Genomic DNA, 20,028 nt, shown 5'->3' on the forward strand with positions numbered 1-20,028 from the left:
AGGAGAGTAGGAAGAGTTTTGGATGTACATATTCTAGGGGGAGAGAGTGTGGGGGAATATCATAATTTTTTGGAAGTTGATAGTGGAGGATAGATGGGGAAAGGGGAAAAGGACAGAAGGTAGGGAGGTGCTCAAAGTAAACTGCTTAAACGAGAAAGAAAAGGAGAATGAGTATGAGAAGAAGCTGAGAGGAGTGGGAGCGAGTGATGGATAGTGTAGAACTAGGAGTGGAGGAAGAATGGGGATGTTTCAAGGAGGGTATTACAGGGTGTGCAAAGATGGTGTGTAGAACAAGGAGGATGGAAGGAAATAGAAGGAAGGGTAGCAAGTAGTGGATAGAGTAAGGAATGACGAGGTGAGGAGGAGAGCAGGGAGATAGGGTTCTTGAAAGAGTATTGGGATGATTTGGAAACATGGAAAGAATGAGAGATTAGTAAGAGGTGCAGAAGGCAGTGGTGGAGGGAGTGAACATTAGGGGTGACCAAAAATGTGATGGATGGATGGGGGTAAAAGGGGCATTGGGAAAGAGGGGAATGTCTGTTGAGAGGGAGGGGGGTAAATGGGAGTGGAGTATGTGGGAATGGATTTTATGTCTGTTTTCTGGCTATCTCCCTTGGAAGGGGGAAAAAGCCATTGGTACATTTACCTAGTTATATTTTACAGGAAATGAAATATATAGGAAATGAAAAGGGTAGGAGTGGTTTCTATGCCTTTTTCTTTTTGGCTACCCCCATGTAGGGGAAAAAAAGCCTTTGGTATATGTATGTATGTATATATTACAGGAAGAGAGCTATGCTTGTAGTTACCCGCTTTTGTATTTCCATTCAGATTGTTCCAGATATCACTGTGTGGGAAGCTATTATTTTTCAGATATCTTCTGTAACTGTCCTCCTTAAGTTTCTTCTTGTGTCCTCTTGTTTTTCTTCTGTACCGCTTTAAGTCATCTATCAAGAATTTCCATCCCTTTCATAATTCTGTAGATGGTTAGCAAATCACTTCTTTCTCTTCTTTGTTCCAGGATGGATATATTTAGTGTGTGTGTGTGTGTGTGTGTGTGTGTGTATATGCACACAGAGGAGAGGCAAACAATTAGAATGGATGAAATATTTTTTGAAGGAAAGACACATGAAGATAGTAGTAGAGTTTATAATGTCAAGATGGAGAATAGTAACAAGGTGTTCCACGAGGTTCAGAGCTTGCACCAATAAGTTTTTTTTGTCTATGTCAATGACATGATGGAAGGAACAAGAAGCTATGCCAGCATTTTTGCAAATGATGCAAAAATCAGAAGAATTAAAAATGAGGATGATAGACTATGGCAAAAATATCTAGACACTATTTTTGCAGATCCAAGACTGAGAAAAGTTCAATACCAAAAAATGTAAAGTACTGGAAATGGGCAGATGGGAAAAGACCTTAAACTATTCCTTGGGAAGTGAACCCAATACAATAGCAACTGTGGAGAAAGATTAGGGAGTCTTGATAAAAGACAACATGTCACCTAACAGACACAGCATGATTGTGGGAGACATACAGACTAACTGCAGAAGATTAGAGTTGCATTTCACTATATGGATGAAGGGATTATGAAAAAACTTGTACATACCCTGATACATCAAACACTGAAGTAGACATCAGTGGTATGGTTCCCATGCATAGCAAAGTATATAATCAAGATTGAGAGAATACAAAGTGCAGCAACCAAACTGGTCCCCAGCCTGGCAGATAAACCATACGAGGAAAGAATAAATCTGCCAACTTTGATTGATTGAAGAGAGATGTGATACAGTATTTAGGTCACTAAATACTGCATTTACATAAGAGATTTGATTAAAGATGGGAGGGTTTTAAGAGGTCATGAGAGTAAATTAAGAAAGGCTACATGTTTAAAGGATGTGAAGAAAAGTTTTCCATAAAAATGCATAAATGCTTGGAATTGCTTGTGATGTAGCCCAAACTCAAACAATACTAAACATTATAATGGGAAATCATGGAACTGTACATCATTTGGAGGCTAGGGGGGAGGAGGAGGAGGAGGAGGAGGAGGAGGAGAAAAATTAGAAGAAAGGGGGGGGGGACTATTGAGCGTTGCTCCTTTCTTGTATACTACAATTGGATAAATACATATCCATCCACACATATAGCGGTAAAAGGTAGCAAGAAATGCATTCCTGAAACGAAAGACACCTTAATTTACACACTCTGGAAAGACAGAATGGATGATGATCTAATAGATGTGTTCAAGCTGATCAAGGGCTTCAACATGGAGGATGCATACAAGGTCATATTAAGATCAAGGGCTTCAACATGGGGGATGCAGACAAGGTCATCACATTATGACAAAAAGGCAGGACTCACAGTAATGGATTTGAACTGGACAAATTTAGATTTAAGGAGATAGGCAAGAACTGGTTTACCAACAGTGGTCAATGACAATAAACTTAGTAAACATGTGGTGAGCACTAAAACTATCAGTTGTTTTAAGAAAAGGTTAAGACAACTTTATGGATAGGGATGATAGGTGGTAATGGGACATGGAAATGCCTAGTGTAGGCCTTAGTCTCTTTCATTCTTATGTTCTAAAAAGAGACTAGTATTTAATCAGTATCTATGTGAAAGATAATAATAAAGATAAACAATAAGATAAAATATATACATACATATTACAGAGATGCTATCGAACATCACTTAGAAATTAACTGTTTGATAAATGATAGCCATCATGGATTCGGATGGAAACGTTCTTGCGTGACTAATTTACCCAAATTCTACAACACGGTCATCTCAAATATTGCCAAAAGAAACAATATAGATTTAATATATTTAGACTTTGCAAAAGCTTTTGATACCATCCCCAACGAAAGACTACTTACTAAATTAGCTTCACATGAAGTGGTAGCCTATTAAGTTAGGCTAGAAATTGGTTTAAAGATCGAAAACAGAGTTGTTTTAAATATCAAAACTTCTAGATGGAAAAATGTTACTAGTGGAGTTCCTTAGGGTTCTGTTCTTGGGCCACTTCTATTCATAGTATATATAAATGATATAGATCACGAACTAAAATCTATTGTCCCCAAATTTCCTGATACAAAACTATGCAGAATAGTAAATGATCACTTAAATCAATTAGCTGTTCAAGAAGATTTAGATAAATTACAGCAATGGTCTGAAAAGTTGCTAATGAAGTTTAACAAGTAAATACAAGGTTAGGCACATAGGTAAAAATAACAGTAAGTACAATAAATTATCTGGAAATTTGTCAACAAAAATGAATAGTGAAAAGGATCTTGGCATAATTATCAATAATGACCTCATATCATCTTAGTGTATTTCAGCCTCTGAGAAAGGAAATAAGATTCTACGACCGATTGCGCAATCTTTTGTCTTCAAAGGTCCATCTCTCATTAACAAGCTATATAAATTGTTAGTTCATCCATATTTGGAATATGCCATTTCTGTATGGTCACCAAATCCCATTAAAGACAGTGACAAAAAAAGACAAACATATGAATCAGTTTTCCCTAAAGAAAAAAAAGAAAGAAAAAAAAAAGAAAAAAAAAGAAAAAAAAAAAGAAAAGAAAGTAGACTCGGAGGTGACTTTATACAGGTCTTTAAGATTCTAAAGGTAAATGACAACATCAAAAGTGACAATTTTCACTCAATGAGAATCCAACAAATAATGGTTTCAAACTGTCAGGAAATAGATTTAATTTGGAAGTGGGTTGGAACAACTTCGCCAACTGTTAGTTAACGAATGGAATAAACTCCCCGCAGAGGCAGTGCAATGTAGTTCAGTTACAAGGTTTAAGGTTCATTTAGATAAACACCTAAGCAAGATGATGTAATGACTGCCACTTATTTTATATTTATTTGTTTATTTGCTTGATTTACATTTATTTGTTATTTGTCAATTCATTGTTATTTATTATTTACCTGTATATTTAGTATAACTATATGCATGTTTATTATTATTTATTTTCTTATTTATCATATATATTTTTTTCAAATCCAACCTAGTTATGGACCAAAAGGTCTCCTGTCGGCATGCTCCGCCTTTGTAATCCTGGAGAAAGTGCAGAAAAGAGCCTGTCCCACAATCCTTGGCAACGAATACACCATCTATCAGCACGCTCTCACCACACTCGGACTTCCTACCCTTGCTGACTCCTATCTTCAGAATCTGAGGTTGTTTGCAGTCACCTAGTTAAACATCCTTGGCACCAGAACCTGCTACCTCCACCGGTACCACAACCACGGCTACAGATGCGGCACCACAATACCATCAAGCCGATCAGAGCACGCACAGACCAGTATAAGAAGAGCCCCATATCGATTCCTTAGCTTACCGTTTTGTTTTGTAATGCTTGTAACATCTTTTCACTCATAGTTTTATAATATAATCTTGTAGGATGCATATTTTCAGCAGTAATGCTGCTATACCCAATAAACCATATATTACTATTATTATTATCATACACACACATACAGCAGTTTAGACATCGTCTAAAAGCTGTTACTGTGAATGATGGTGGTTTCATAGAATGAATACATGTATTGGGTATGTATTCACCTGTACAGAACAGTAAATGGTACTGAAATGCTCTATCTACAGTGTCACTTTCCTTATTCCACGGTCTCTGTTCTTGAATACCTGCCGCACCTGGTATATATAATTATATATATAAATATTTATACATATTATATACATACACACACACAATATATATAAACTGGAACTGACCAAGACTAGGCAGCACTCCCCCACCTCCCAAAAAGTATAATACAAAATGAATTAGCATTTATGTAATTTACATATGTACAAATATTCCAAACATCCCCATAAGGGGTGGAAGGGTTAGCGAGGCATGCACAGTTCCCTTTTAATCTTAGTTCCCTGCCCCCCCCCCATCCACTGTTCAAGTCAGAAGCAATGCAGCATAACACCCCCTCCACAGCAGGGCCTCACAAGTAAGTTTACCACCACTGTCTCATTACATATCAACTTCTCCCTCAACCACTTGAGGTTTCCTTTCATGCAATATCTAACCCTTTCTTGGTCTTCTATTCCCCTCTGCCTTCCACATTTTTTTCAAATCAATACAAATTTATACCAAACAATTTTACTTTTGATTCAAATAATTTTCATTCATACAGGCATAACATTTGTACTTCTACCTAGAGAAGAATTTTAATTAAAGTAACAATTTATTTGTATGATACTGTGAAAGATTGAGGAAACGGTAAGGACGTTTTGGATTTGGAAAAGGCTTATGACAGGGTACCATGGAAGGTTTTGCAAACTTATAGGATTAGGGGAAAGCTGTTCAGGGCAGTCACGAGTTTTTACAAAAGTAGTTGAGCCTGTATTAGAATGGGAAATAGAACGAGTGCTTTGAGTAAAGGTGGGACTGTGTCAGGGATGTGTACATGCATGTGGTGAGGTAGATAAAGGTGAGGGGACTGGGGATGGCTAAAGAAAATGGAGAAAAAAAGGGAGGGGAACATGTTGTTGTTTGCTGACAACAATGTGCTTGTTGCAGGGTCAGAGGATGGATTAAACGAGTTACTGACAGTCTGGGATGGTATGTGACAAAGTTGAAGGTAAAGTTGGGTAAAGCAAGGTGATGAAATGTGCAAGGGTAGAGGATGGCAGTGAGTTGGAAGTAAATCTAAAAGGAGAGAGGCTGGAGGAAGTGGATAGCTTTAGGTATTTGGGGTCATATCTGGCAGGAATGGGAGAAGTGGAGGTAAATTGTAGATCGAGAGAAGCAAGCAAGTGCCTTGGAGAAAATAGATATAGGAACCTGGAAATAGATGCATATGAAGGGGGAGATTGTGCCGACAGCATTGTATGGGGCAGATAATTGGAATTTAAGAGGCGGAAAGGAAAAATTTAAACATGTTTGTGATAAAAATTCTGAGAAGTACGGCAAGGATGGATTGAAAAAAATAAAAATAAAATAAAATAAAATAATAATAAATAAATTAATAAAATAAATAAATAAATAAACAAGTAAAATTCAAACGAATGTTCATTTATCTAATTTAAAATGCACTCCTTTGATGGAAGTGGTGTTTCAGGGGTAGGGATGACTATGCACATTGTGCCAAGATTTAGTGATGAAACCAGGCAAGCGCTCCTTTGACCCATGCAGTGTTACAGGGGTAGGGATGACTACCCACATTGTGCCGAGATTTAGTGATGAAACCAGGTATGTATTTACCTAATTGTAGTATACAGAAAAGGAGCTATGCTCATTGGGTCTTGTCTCCTATTCTCCAATTTTCTAACATATCTAGACTCTAATTCATGTATGGTTCCAACTTAATCTGTATCTTATACAGAACGTTTTCAGTGTATGCTCCAACTTTGCTGCCCCACTTGGAGGAAAGGACATTTGGTATGAAGAAAACTTCGTTTAATTATATATATATATATATATATATATATATATATATATATATATATATATATACACACACACACACACATACATATACTATAACAAATCACCCATTTTGCATCCCCACTACCTGGAGGCACTGGAGTAAAAACTCCTGTATACCAGCAATTTGCTAAGCATCTAACCCAGCTGTCACTCAAATTATTTGATCTCAAAGTCTAAACCAAACAACCAAATCTAATGCATGGGTATGCAAACGAACTAATTACTGGGGGTGTAATAACTATAAATCAATTTAAATAAAATCGGATCAGAAACTCAAAAATAATGTGCGAGTATTTCAACAAGTAAACTATAGTTTTACATCACCTCCCAGTTCTATGAACAAGTGAATTACCAATTTGTATTGCTGGAAAGAGCCTGTAAACTCCAATCTACTGATTGACATACATATGTGTGTGTGTGTGTGTGTGTATATATTCTATAGTTATAATATATATTGACAAAAATATGATCTAAACCATACCAAATCCTTACAAAACCAGGCCTAATCTTCAACCATGTTACCTCGCCTGGGGGTTGCCAAGCCAAGCCCACCAGGACCCCCCAGTGAGGTACATGTTGCCAAAGTAATCCTAAGCCCTCCTCCCCCACCACATACACGCACAACTCAGTGGCGTGGTTGGTAAAGTCCCCGACTATTATTATGGCGGTCCAGGTTTGAATCCTGCCCAGGGCTGAAATAATTTCAGTATTGCTGTGCTTCGAGTCGTTACTCCAAGTCTCGTGGGCGCGGAGTTGTGTGTGTGTGTGTGTGCGCGCGCGTGTAAGGTTACAACATTACCCATAGATTGGTCATACGAGCTCTGAGCTCTTCCAGGAGGGAAATAGCTGTCGTTCACGAGTCCAGCATGTGATCCAAAGACCAAAGTGAAGTGAACACACACAAGTGACCTGTTTGTTACTTGGTTATAGTGAACTTCGGATTTTTAAACAATATCTTTTGCATACCTAATCACCTTACCCTTGGTAATTTCCAACTTCATTATGGTTGTTTGATTAAAGTAGCCTTATCCTAAGTTATATACATCCCACAATGTTTCCAGCATTTTGTTTAGACAATATGAATTTAACAAATGCATCATGTTAATGCAAAAGTCTCCCAACAATGGAGGAAATGCTCAACTACTACCATTCCTGATAATATGCATAAGTCTGTTATCAGTTTCAACAGCAATTGGCTTTTTGGAGTGATTATTCTGATTTAATTGATACATTCAGTGCCAACATTACAAAATCATGCCATCTTATCGGCCATCTTGTAGGCAGAGTTGAGTTACACAAGGAGCTTCCAAAGTCAGCAAAATACACAAGAAATTAATATTTGCTACAATGGTTAAGTTGTAACAATTTAAATAAAAGTGCCTGTAAAGGTGTACATGAGTACAGATTGGAAACAAATGAGCATTGGGGAATTTTTCATATTCTAATTGACATGTACCAATAGTATTCTTTCCACTTACAAGCAAGAAATTAAATGAAAATATAGGTGAATGATAGAGCACTTTTCCAGATGACTGTGTAGGCCCTAGATCCCAATTTGTGATGAAAGCATAACCTCAATAATTAATATTTATAACTATTACTGATAATTACACATTCTTTTTACTCGACTTCAATTACTCTTCCCCAGACAACTTATACCCATGGGTTCACTAGATATATTAATATGACCCTCCCCTTGCCATGGATTAAAACTACATAAGATTCTAGGCTGGCTGATCCGAATTATAGTTGGTTATCAGTTTCCACAATTTTTCCTATAATTGAGGTCGAGTTTGTAAATCTGGAGTTTTGTATTTACCTAACCCTAGTGCACAGGAAAAGTAACCTACTTTGCTTTCCCTCTTTTTTGAATAAAATTATTCCCGTGGTAACTGGAGGATTTAGAAGAAAATTACCATAATCCTATCCTAAAGAAATGAAATTCCATAAATATAATTAACCCCACAGTTCCATATTTCAAGGTAAACTGTCTGCAGATAATAGGTTACTTTATAATCATTTATGAAGGACAGAGATAAAATGATCTCAGACAAATTATATCAAATATATTACTAATATCAAGTACATATATACTTTATAATTTTCTAGCAAAAAGAACTTTATATATCTTTTCCTGACATGAAAATCTCTTTAGACATGTCCATTTTTATAGAATCTAAGTAACTTATATATTTCCATTCAATGCCTGTCACCCTACAAATTTAAAGCCATACTAATTGAAAAACCAACAAACCAACCATGACTACAATAATTTCAGAACTCAATCCCAAAAATTTCAATTCTGAAAAAATTCATTCACTGCACACACTGAAATCCTACAGCTTTTTATTTATATCAATGTTATCAGCAGAACAGATCTTTAATCACTGTGCCACATACCATGGGTTCATACAACACTAGTCACTCCTCCCCATACTATGAGTCACCTGCACAAGACTCATGACACAAGGTAGTAATATGTACCCCTTCTACATGAAACAAACCACAATACCCATCCACAGAAAAATGGGGTTAGGAAGATCAATCTGGGTGGAGGAAAAAATATGATTGCAATGCAGCAATATGGTGTCTACTAAAGATTAGCGAAGTACCTACACGACAACCATTACATAACTTTTTTTGTTAGCTTTGTATGCAAGACAATCGCACCCAATTCTGTTACGCGAAATCACGCGAATTAAAAATAATGAAGGCAAAGGTGTTGAGTTAAAAATACCCATCCACCTTTGCCCAGAATATACCATGCCTTCAACAACTCGCTTATTTTACCTAACCTACAGCATACAAATATTTCTCAGCCTCTGCCAAAGTTTCCCTAATTGTGTCCTTAAGGGGAGCCTTACCACCTTCTGCATAACATAACATTTCAATCATAAAGTTGTGAGTAATACTACGATCACCCTCGACCTCTTCGGACACTGTAAAGCCGCCACTACCACCACCACCACCACCACCTCCGTCACACTATTCCCCTGCCCTCTTTCACATTTTCCCGACCTATAAGCACTTCCACGAACTGCGTCTTATACCACTAGAAACCGATATTGTCTACAGTCGACTGTACTTAATAACTGAGGTAAGGAAAGAGCTTAAAACCAAACCCAAATAAGGTTCAATCGAAGCACAACCGTCACATTATTTCACTTTTCTGTAGTAAATTCGGCACCATGGGAGTATTTGCGTACTCTGAATATTAAAATATGGTAATCTGAGAAAATAAAAGGCTTTGTACTAACCTTATTAATTCTTTTAAGTGCCATATTATATCTGAAATATGAGAGTTGCTCACAATCTCAAGCGCTCACTTGTACACTGCAACTCGGAAGATGGTAGATGGCGGCCACGGTGCGGAGGAATATGTCAAAATACCGTATATGGCAATGAACAATGCCGGGTACCATTAATATAGAAAAAATATATGCTTTATATTTCTTAAATTAAAAAATACTACAAAATAGTTCCTTTGAAATTGTATATAGAGCAAAGTAGTGAATATAGAACTACTTTTTACGGCGTTCTCTCACTAGCATCTCAGCTGACGGTATCATTTCCTGGGAAAGCTTAACTTTATTCATTTGTATGTATAACTCATTCCAAGATACGCAGAAAAAATATCTTTTATGATTACATATTTTTTATCTAAGTTTATAAAAATTCTAAATTACATTTAACGTGGGTTTGTTACAGAAGCAAACTCGAGTCCGATCCCTCTTCGTTACGCCATACTTGCGGGAAATTTAAATGGCTGCAGATTTTTTGCAATCTTGCGTAGAAATTCATCGCCATACATTCAGTTTTCTTGATAAATCATATATATTCTTTTCTGTGCAATCATAAAAAATAAAGTTATTAAAAATCGCAAATTGTACGTATTAACAGGAGTATATCAATTCCTTCCTGATACTCAGTTATCACAGAAAACGTGGCTCGATTGTCAAACGTCATGTAAAAATAATCGTAGCAGATGGGTAACCATTACATCAGATCGTAAAAAGGAAGCAAATGTATATCAATAATTCTAATGAAGATATACAATTTCAGTAGCTGAGCTAGATTATAATGTATTACTCTCACATGCATTAGATAACATTAAGATGTTACAATTTTATGATCATGAACTTCCTTTCATATACAACTTAGCCTGAGAAATGTTGATTTTATTATTGAGTTATATGGAAAAAGTGAAACACAATATAGATCGCGTCGTAAGCTTTTTACACGAGATAAAAACGGAAAAATATAGAATGAACTTATTTCACAAGGTGTGTATCCAAAAACATCACTGTTCCCCATTATTTCTTTATCCATTCAACCAATAGGGTGCACCCATCATTACAGCGCAGAATCACACCATTTGCAGTACCTAGGAGTCCTTTACAGGTAACACCTGGGCAAATTTATGGTTCCTCCACACCGCAGTGAGTGCTGTGGTCTTGATCTACCTGCGGTGGCTGAGGTGTAACCGTTTAGGTATCATCAGAGCAACGAGGGAAACAGATCGCTCTCGTGGACTCCCATCAAAGGGCCTCCGCTTCAGATAATATGTTGTGTTCGTGTCTGTGAGCAGCTAATGTTGTGGCTATTGTATGTGTGACGGTGAGGCATCCTAACTGTAACCGTACATCGTCAGTTGCATTTTAATTTTCCAAGTGGTGTATGGTGAACACAGTCTGCAAAGCATACTATGCTGCTCTGGTTCACTGTGCTTGTGAATGGTGTATTTACCTGTGTGTGTATATATATATATATATATCTATATATATATATATATATATGTCTATATGTATATGTATATATACATATATATATATATATAAATATATATATATATACATGTACATCCATATAGACACCATACATAATGCAATGTTGAAATTACAACATGCCGAAATGGTCAGTGGAGGTTACCACATCGGCGTTCCCTTTCTTCAGTGAAGGATTTCCAGCTGCTACATCCGACCCAATGCCGATCTTCATGACAAGAACAACATATTCAATGCAGCTTAATCCTGCAATGGTCATGTCGGTTATCAAATTCACCAACAATAGTCAAAATCAGTTCCCTCATCAAGTTATATTTTTTCCAATCGATACTAGCGCAATGGTATTCAATCTGCCACCGGTCATAGAATTTATGAATAATTTTTGAAAGAGGCTCTTGCATAAAATACTGGTGACTGGAAAAAATACAGTTACCAAAAATGAATTGTACAATCGGACACATAGATAACAGCAACAGCGATCCGCCCAATTCTTAAACATGGAAACCCCCACTGCTTTGACGTCACGTGTTATTAAGCACAGGAAATTCCATGCAGACAAGCGAATCTGTCCGTCTCGCTACACTATTTAGATTCTTGTGAAAAATATCCACGTTGTCGACTATTTTGACGAGATTCGACTTCATTCTACTTTTCAAAATGCCAGCCAGCTGCTGCTATGGATTATGTCGTAGTGACTCGCGTTATGAGACTCGACCGCATATGAAGGGTGTTACTTGGACCCCCCTATCCGAAAGTTACCTTGACGTGGTGGATAGGCTTGAGAATCTTAATGACTACAAAAACTATGTCGATAGAGAAACAATCTCTGCAGGGTCACCCATATCGAACAGGTTTTGTAAGAAAGATCAGACAAAGAGCAGCTCACAAGCACAGTCGCAGGACCCACTGCAAACTGGCACCTCCCTGATGGCAAACAGGGAAACTCCTCATATATATATGGTGTACCGTCATAATGACGGCGTGGACCATTGGGCACCCTATGGATATAGGGCTTCACCGAATATAATGAATAAGGTGACACCAGAGAAATATCTCACCAGAAACCAGTTGGCATGGAGGTGAGATTACTGCCAACCCCCTTCATAGCCAATATGAACAGTACAACCAAAACAAAACCGGGCGTTCTTATTGGATCATCGTCTCTTAAAGGTCCAACCGCATTGCCTCGTGTGCTTACGGGCAGTGTGCCACCGAATGTGAGTAAGTACTGTCCAAGCAGATCTAAGTCTTGGACATTAAACAACATGAAGAAAATGAAGATCTATACTTACAACGTAAGAAGTCTCTCAGAAGATCACAGGCTGGAGAGTTTAGTGGAAGAACTAGACAACATCAAGTGGGATATCGTAGGACTGAGCGAAGTCCGAAGAGCGGAAGAAAAGCTGATACAATTACAATATGGTAACCACCTGTTTCTACTATAGAGGTAAGGACAAAGAAAGATCTAGTGGAGTAGGATTCTTGATCAACCGAGAGGTTGCTGGTAACGTAGTCAAATTCAGTAGTTTGTCAGACAGGGTAGCTTGGATTGTGATTAGGCTGTGTAAAAGGTACACTCTAAAGATAGTTCAGGTTTATGCACCAACTTCACAGAGTTTAGACGAGGAAATTGAGTCGTTCTATGATGATTTAAGTCAGGTAATGGGTCAAGAAAAAAGTAAGTACACGTTGGTAATAGGCGACTTCAATGCTAAAGTGGGGAAGAAGATGGGCGATGAGACGTGCATTGGTAAGTTTGGAGTAGGTGAAAGAAATGACAGAGGCGAGATGTTAGTCAATTTTGCAGAGAACTACAACATGAGGATAATGAACACTTTCTTCCAAAAGCGTGTAGGTCGTAAATGGACGTGGAGAAGTCCAAATGGAACAACAAAGAACAAAATAGACTTCATATTAGGAGATGAGAGCAAAAGCGTTAACAATGTTACGGTGATAAATAAAATCAACATAGGTAGTGACCATAGAATGGTAGGTTACACAGCTAAATTTAATTTCAGAGCCGAGAGAAATAAACTAATTTTAAGAAAGAAAATAAGCCTTGCAAAGGTTAAGGATAATGAGAAATTAAAAATAGATTCGAAGCTCTAAGAACTAATGAGGACACCGTGGAAGGTATTAATTTGAATTTAGTGAATATCGTTAGAGGATCGGCAGAGAAAGTAGGAAGTACAAAAAACATTAGAGAAGACAAATACTCCCAAGTTACAAATGACCTAATTAAAAGAAGAAGGACCATGCAGATTAAAAGCAGAAGAGACGAAATAGAAAGAGTAGAACTAAACAAGCTTATCAACAAAAGGCAAAGATTAGAGAAAAGAGAAATATGGATGAAATAGAGGAAACTATTCGAAAGGGTAAAAGTATTAAAGTGACCGAGCGCAAACATGCTTTAGGAAGACAGCAAATGGTATGTTTGAAAGATTGAAATGGAGAAATAATTAAATGTAGAGATAAAATGGTAAAAAGAGTAGAAGATTTTTACCAAGAGCTTTACTCGTCGAAGACCGTAGTTGAATCAGTAAATCCATGTGTAGACGTTATTAGTGTACCAGAGATTACAAAGGAAGAAGTAGAATTTGCTCTAAAAACTATGAAACGAGGAAAAGCACCAGGGGAAGATGGTATATCGATAGATCTGTTGAAAGACGCAGGTAAATTAGTTCATATTAAATTAGCTGAGTTGTACACCCAGTGCTTACGTCAAGAAAGCGTTCCTGATGCGTGGTGCAATGCTATAGTGATTTTACTTCATAAAAAAGGAGACCAGAAGGACCTTAGTAACTATCGACCGATTAGCTTGCTATCAAATGTATATAAAGTATTCTCCAAGATCCTTACAAATAGACTAAGTCAAGTTTTAGATGGAAACCAACCGAGAGAACAGGCAGGCTTTAGAAGCGGATATTCGACCCTAGACCATTTGCAGGCGATAAATCAACTAATCGAGAAAACGACAGAATAAAATATACCTCTGTGTTTAGCTTTTGTAGATTACGAGAAGGCCTTTGACTCGGTAAAACAAACAGCAATACTAAACTCGCTACGCTAGCAGGGTACAAACGAACATTATTCTTATTTCAGAAAGAGCAGAAGACTTGCAAGATATGCTGAGTGATCTAAACAAGGAAAGTGTCAAAGTAGGTTTAAAAATGAATAAAGGTAAAACCAAACTAATGTTCAATACGAAAGTTCAAAGTAAAGAGATTGTAATTGATGATGAGAGTCTTGAGGAAGTTGAAGAGTATAATTATTTAGGCCATATGGTGAAAGTGACGAAAGATCATGATAACGAAATAAAAAGACGCATTACAATTGGTTGGAAAGTGTTTGGTAAGTATAATAAGATTCCGAGAGGCTCTCTACCTTTATGTTTGAAACGCAAAGTTTACAATCAATGCATTCTACCAGCAGTAATCTACGGGTGAGAGACTTGGAAACTAACGAAGGCAATGGAAACAAAACTAAGAACAGCACAGAGGAGAATGGAGAGATCAATGATGGGAATAACACTGAGAGACCGAAAGAGAGCAAGTTGGGTGAGAGAGCAGACTAGAGTGAAAGATACTGTGGAAGCAGTAAAAGGGAGAAAGTGGAATTGGGCAGGTAAGTTGGTGCGAACGACTGATGAGCGATGGAGCAAGTGTGTAACTGAGTGGACGGCGCGAGATAGGAAGCGTGGAAGAGGGAGACCAGACAGAAGGTGGAGAGACGAGATCGAAAAGTTTGCAGGGGTGACGTGGCAGAGGATGGCGCGGTCGTGTGAATCATGGAATGCTATGAAGGAGGCTTTTGTTCAGCAGTGGACTCAGGATGGCTGATTTGATTGATTGACTTGGATCCATGTTCCAAAACCACATTTGCAGTTGTAAAATGTCAGTGATGGGTTCGAGCGTGTAGATTCTTCTACCGAGAACACGAAAAAAAAAGACATACGCATATGCAGCAACCATTTCGTAGGTGAATCTGGGCCTACTGACGACCATCCACAACCAGTTCCTACCCTCTCAAGGACAGAGCAGGTTAGTCCACCAAGCGCTGAAACAGTACAATGTTGTCCGATTCAAATATGGTTTATTCATTCATCATCAACTACAGAGCCTCAGAGGCTTAGGCTTGCATGGTATTGGTAGAATAGACCTAGGCCTAGTGACAATATTCAATATAACTGATAGTTTTTTTTTTTTTTTTTGACGGAGTCCTCTTCGGGGTGGGGGGGGGGCATCGTGGCTTGGTCGGTAACGCGAGCGTCTGGTAACTGCGTGGGAATTTCGGAATCTGTTCGAATCCTGGCCGCAGCGTAGAGTTTAGTAAGGGCATCCGCTCTGAGTAATGGCCCCCGACCAATGCTCTCCTCTGACCTGATGTGACCTGGTGACCTCACTGTGTGTCTGATACATCGGCTTCCTCCGGGTATCGCCAGTGCAGTGGCATCATACCGTGGACGTCACCGTCTTCTGCGTCGTCTACGTATGAACAGTTCCTGCAAGGGTGAGGTCCGGGCGTACCAAGCCCCGCAAACCACGACTAATGTTATCCTCTGCAGGATTTTGTTGACCGTGTTTACCTACCATTTGCCGTTGTCGACTGACAAAGCCGATCTCGTGTGAGCACCTGATCCAACGCAAAATTTCACACAGAAAAATTAAAAGACAATAAAAAAAATCGTTTACTGACAAACTAGGTCTAGGAGGTCAGTACACACACACAACACATATATGTAAGACCATGCTTATTTTGAAAAAAAAAGGTAATCCCCTTGCCAACTGAGTGACTCCCCTGGCCTTACATGCCTAATCAAATCAATATAATTTGAATTTTCTAAAGCTTATGCAATATGCATTGCATAGCATGCCATCAACAGGCCCCCCGTAGACTGCGGCCTGTAGCAATTTTAAGTAAAATAACCACTGGCAAAGTACGACCTTGAAAGCCTTAAAACACCGCAATGACTGGGGAATGCGCATGGAGAAACTAACTTGAAACAAAGCCTAGACTTGCTAGAGAAGAGACCAAACCGGCCATAAGATGCCGTGGAAAATAGGTTGTACCTTTCCACAAGTTCGGCCTTGTTTCTACTAATTTTTTGTCCTCGACACTCCAACCAACGCTTCAACTGAATGTCGGAATAACATTCAATACGTCGAATGTCGATCTTGGCCCCAGGGAGATCGTCCTCTAACAATAAAATTTATGGAAATGGTTCGCATGTCGCCTGTGTTTACTCTTTTCATACACTAAATGCACTGAGTTTGTCCGCATCATGGTACTTTGCCCAACTGTGACAGTTGAACTGTCGATAGAGAGCGAGGTAACTGTGACGTCACGTTGGCGATTTTCTATTGCACCACTGAAGTAGACGGTCCATATTCTTTCATGAGCAGTTTCAGGAATGTAATCACACAGTCTAGGACTTCACTGAAGTTGCTAAAATGCGTGCGACTTGGTTAGATACTTGACCGATTGTTTCCAGCACGATTATATCATCACACTGTCGTTATTTTTCATTATTCTATTTCAAACAAATACGAGTTTCGTAAATCAGCTAAATCATCCGGAGCAAAGAAATGAGCTTTGTCGCTTTTCCAAACTGTTCATTTGCTCTGTAGCTTATACAATATTATGTCAACTTTTTGGAGAATAAAAAAAAAAAAAATGCTACAAGTAAGCAAATTCTACATCTATCTGCACAAGTAATCCTTGAACAGATATGACTCAAGTCGTCGTCTGTAGAAAAAGTACAACGGCGAGCCACAAAACTGATTCCAAATATAAAAAATAAATCATACGAAAATCGACTAAAACATATGAATCTGTTTTCCCTAAAAAAGCGTAGACTCAGAGGTGACTTGATACAGGTCTTTAAGATTCTAATGGGAATTGACATCAATAGTGACAAAATTTTCACATTGAATGAGAATCCGACAAGAAATAATGGTCTCAGACTGGAAGTGGGTAGAAACAACTTTGCCAACCGTGTAGTCAATGAATGGAATAAACTTCCTGCAGAGGTAGTGCAATGTAGTTCAGTTCGAAGCTTTAAGATTTAAGATAGACTTTAAGATAAACACCTAAGATAAACACCTAAGATAAAGCTTTAAGATAAACACCTAAGCAAGATAAACACCTAAGATAAACACCTAAACAAGATGCTGAAATGACTGCCATTTATTTTATATTATTTGTTTATTTGTTTGATTTTTATTCATTATTAGTTATATGTCAATTCATTATTATTTACTATTTACCTGTTTTGTTTACTATTTAACTATACCTATGCATTTATTTTATTTATTGCTATTTATATTATTATATATTTTTAGTTATTTATTTATCATTATTATACTTTTTTTTCATCCGACCTAGTTTTGGACCAAAAGGTCTCTTGTCGGTATGCTCTGCCTTTGTAATCCTTTGTAAGTAGCATTATGCATTCCAGACGCAGCAGAGCATTTTCACGCGCGGTGGCCCGACACCACAATCGTTCAAAATTCTTTCACCTGCTCTACAGTCTGACTGTAGCAGTTCATCAGGCAAAGGAGCTGTATCACGGATACGTTTCTGAGCAGCATTGCTTCCTCCACTTATGACTGGTGCTCCATCAAATCCTTAGCCAAATTGAAGACTTGTAATCTAAACGTAGTTTAAAAAATAAAGATTATGTTTGTGATAGATGCAACATACACGATAACCATGTGAGTGAATTAAATAAAACATTCCTGAATATCATGTGACGTTTCATCATAAAATCTTATAACTAGTGCTAGCTGCTGTTCTGCTCACATTTTTGGCTCCATCAGATTGGACAGAAACATAGTGACACGATTACACTTTTTTCAATTTCGCCCACTGAATATATAATGGAATGATCACCAAACCTTATATTTACATAAAATCTATTCATCAAGAGACTTCAGCAAGCGGGTATAATACTGATAATCTGCAAAAATAGCAGCCGTAACCACCAGAATTTTAACTGATTGATCTTATGAAAAAAAAAAATGCTATAAATACTATAAAAACAGTGGTGGTAAAGTAATCATATTTTTCAGGTAGCTGGGAACAAAACTTGTAAACATTACCAATCTTATACCCATCATACTCGCTTCCCAAGGAAATGAAGAGTACTTGTACTGAATAAAAAAAAAAAAAATGGTAAAGCGTCTTCAACTAATCACAGTTTAAGAGAAGCACGATAGTGCGACTAATGTACAGCTATACACCACAGGATGTCAGCAGACTTGCCTTCACTAGCATTACGCAATAACTGACACACAAATGTCACAATGCCGCCAACTACCACCAACCAAATTCGTTAGATTTCCTTTCTAATGTGGCTGCAGTCACCTTGCGGTTAGTCGGGTCTGTTCAGAAAACATTGCTGCATGGTGTTTTATTATAAACACATACACACACACACACACACACACACACACACACACACACACACACACACACACACACACACACACACACACACACACACACACACACATACACACACACACACACACACACACACACACACACACACATATATATATATATATATATATATAAAAATATATATATATATAGATAATTATATATATATATATATATGTGTGTGTGTGTGTGTGTGTGTGTGTGTGTGTGTGTGTGTATGTGTTTATAATAAAACACCATGCAGCAATGTTTTCTGAACAGACCCGACTAACCGCAAGGTGACTGCAGCCACATTAGAAAGGAAATCTAACGAATTTGGTTGGTGGTAGTTGGCGGCAGTGTAACATTTGTGTGTCAGTTATTGCGTATATATATATATATATATATATATATATATATATATATAAATGTGTGTGTGTGTGTGTGTGTGTGTGTGTGTGTGTGTGTGTGTGTGTGTGTGTGTGTGTGTGTGTGTGTGTGTGTGTGTGTGTGTGTGTGTGCAAAGTAGACCACTAGGAAAAAGAAACTAACGAAGCAGAGCGCTTTCGTATATTACATCTTCAGTGCAAAAAGTACATAGTTGAACAGAAATACATAGTCATGTATATGTTAACTATGTATTTCTGTAATATACGAAAGCGCTCTGCTTCGTTAGTTTCTTTTTCCAAGTGGTCTGCTTTGCATAAGTGAACACACGTACCCGTGTTCTTATTAGCATATATATATATATATATATATATATATATATATATATATATATATATATATATATATGTACATACAGTATATATATATATACGGTAAAAGTGTGGGGGCAATTTAGTAACCGGCCTAAAATCTGGGATAGGAGGTGGATAGGGATGCCATCCTCCCGCCGTAGAATCGCCGTGTATGGTGCGGATGTCGCTGATGTGATGCGTATGATTCCAAGTATTCCTGTTGGGTGCGTATGTGTTTACCTAATTGTAGTATACAAGAAAGGAACAACGCACGTGGCGTCCCGTCTCTCAAGCTAAGCTGTGCATCATGCAGATCTGCATGTAGCAGGTGGCGGCGTTGAATGCTGACCTGTGTGTCCACACCGATGCTCACATTGAATGGGCATAAGGAAAGAGTGTTAGTCTCATAGATACAATTCTTGTTTATATTACTGGATAGTTCCTATCATTCTGAGTATTTTGAATCCCATACATAAGTACAGCAAATTGATAGTAACGTTAGTAGCGATGGATATATATATATATATATATATATATATATATATATATTTTTTTTTTTTTTTTTTTTTTTTGGGGGGCTACGGTGGAGAATAACACAACCGCACCTAACCTAAAAACTCTTGCATATGTGTT

The 20,028-nt window shown here is 37.7% G+C and overlaps 1 protein-coding gene across 6 annotated transcripts in view; it reads right to left on the bottom strand.

The window, feature by feature from the left end:
- eff (ubiquitin-conjugating enzyme E2 eff) overlaps positions 1-11,507 on the bottom strand; it is a 71,416-nt gene extending 59,909 nt beyond the window's left edge. For 2 of the 6 annotated variants that reach the window (XM_076198867.1, XM_076198866.1), the window contains exon 1: positions 11,379-11,507. In XM_076198867.1, the coding sequence (XP_076054982.1) occupies positions 11,379-11,492 (114 nt within the window). In that variant the 5' untranslated portion in view covers positions 11,493-11,507. Of the gene's footprint in view, positions 1-8,849; positions 8,872-9,313; positions 9,341-9,706; positions 9,864-11,378 lie in introns of those variants that run through there. The other 4 variants (XM_076198869.1, XM_076198868.1, XM_076198870.1 and 1 more) reach the window with 3 other exon arrangements.
- Between the last annotated feature and the right edge of the window lie 8,521 nt (positions 11,508-20,028).

This window comes from Oratosquilla oratoria, chromosome 15 (genome assembly GCF_046742065.1).
Source record: "Oratosquilla oratoria isolate Oo_2021 chromosome 15, ASM4674206v1, whole genome shotgun sequence".
Classification (NCBI taxonomy): Eukaryota; Metazoa; Arthropoda; class Malacostraca; order Stomatopoda; family Squillidae; genus Oratosquilla; species Oratosquilla oratoria.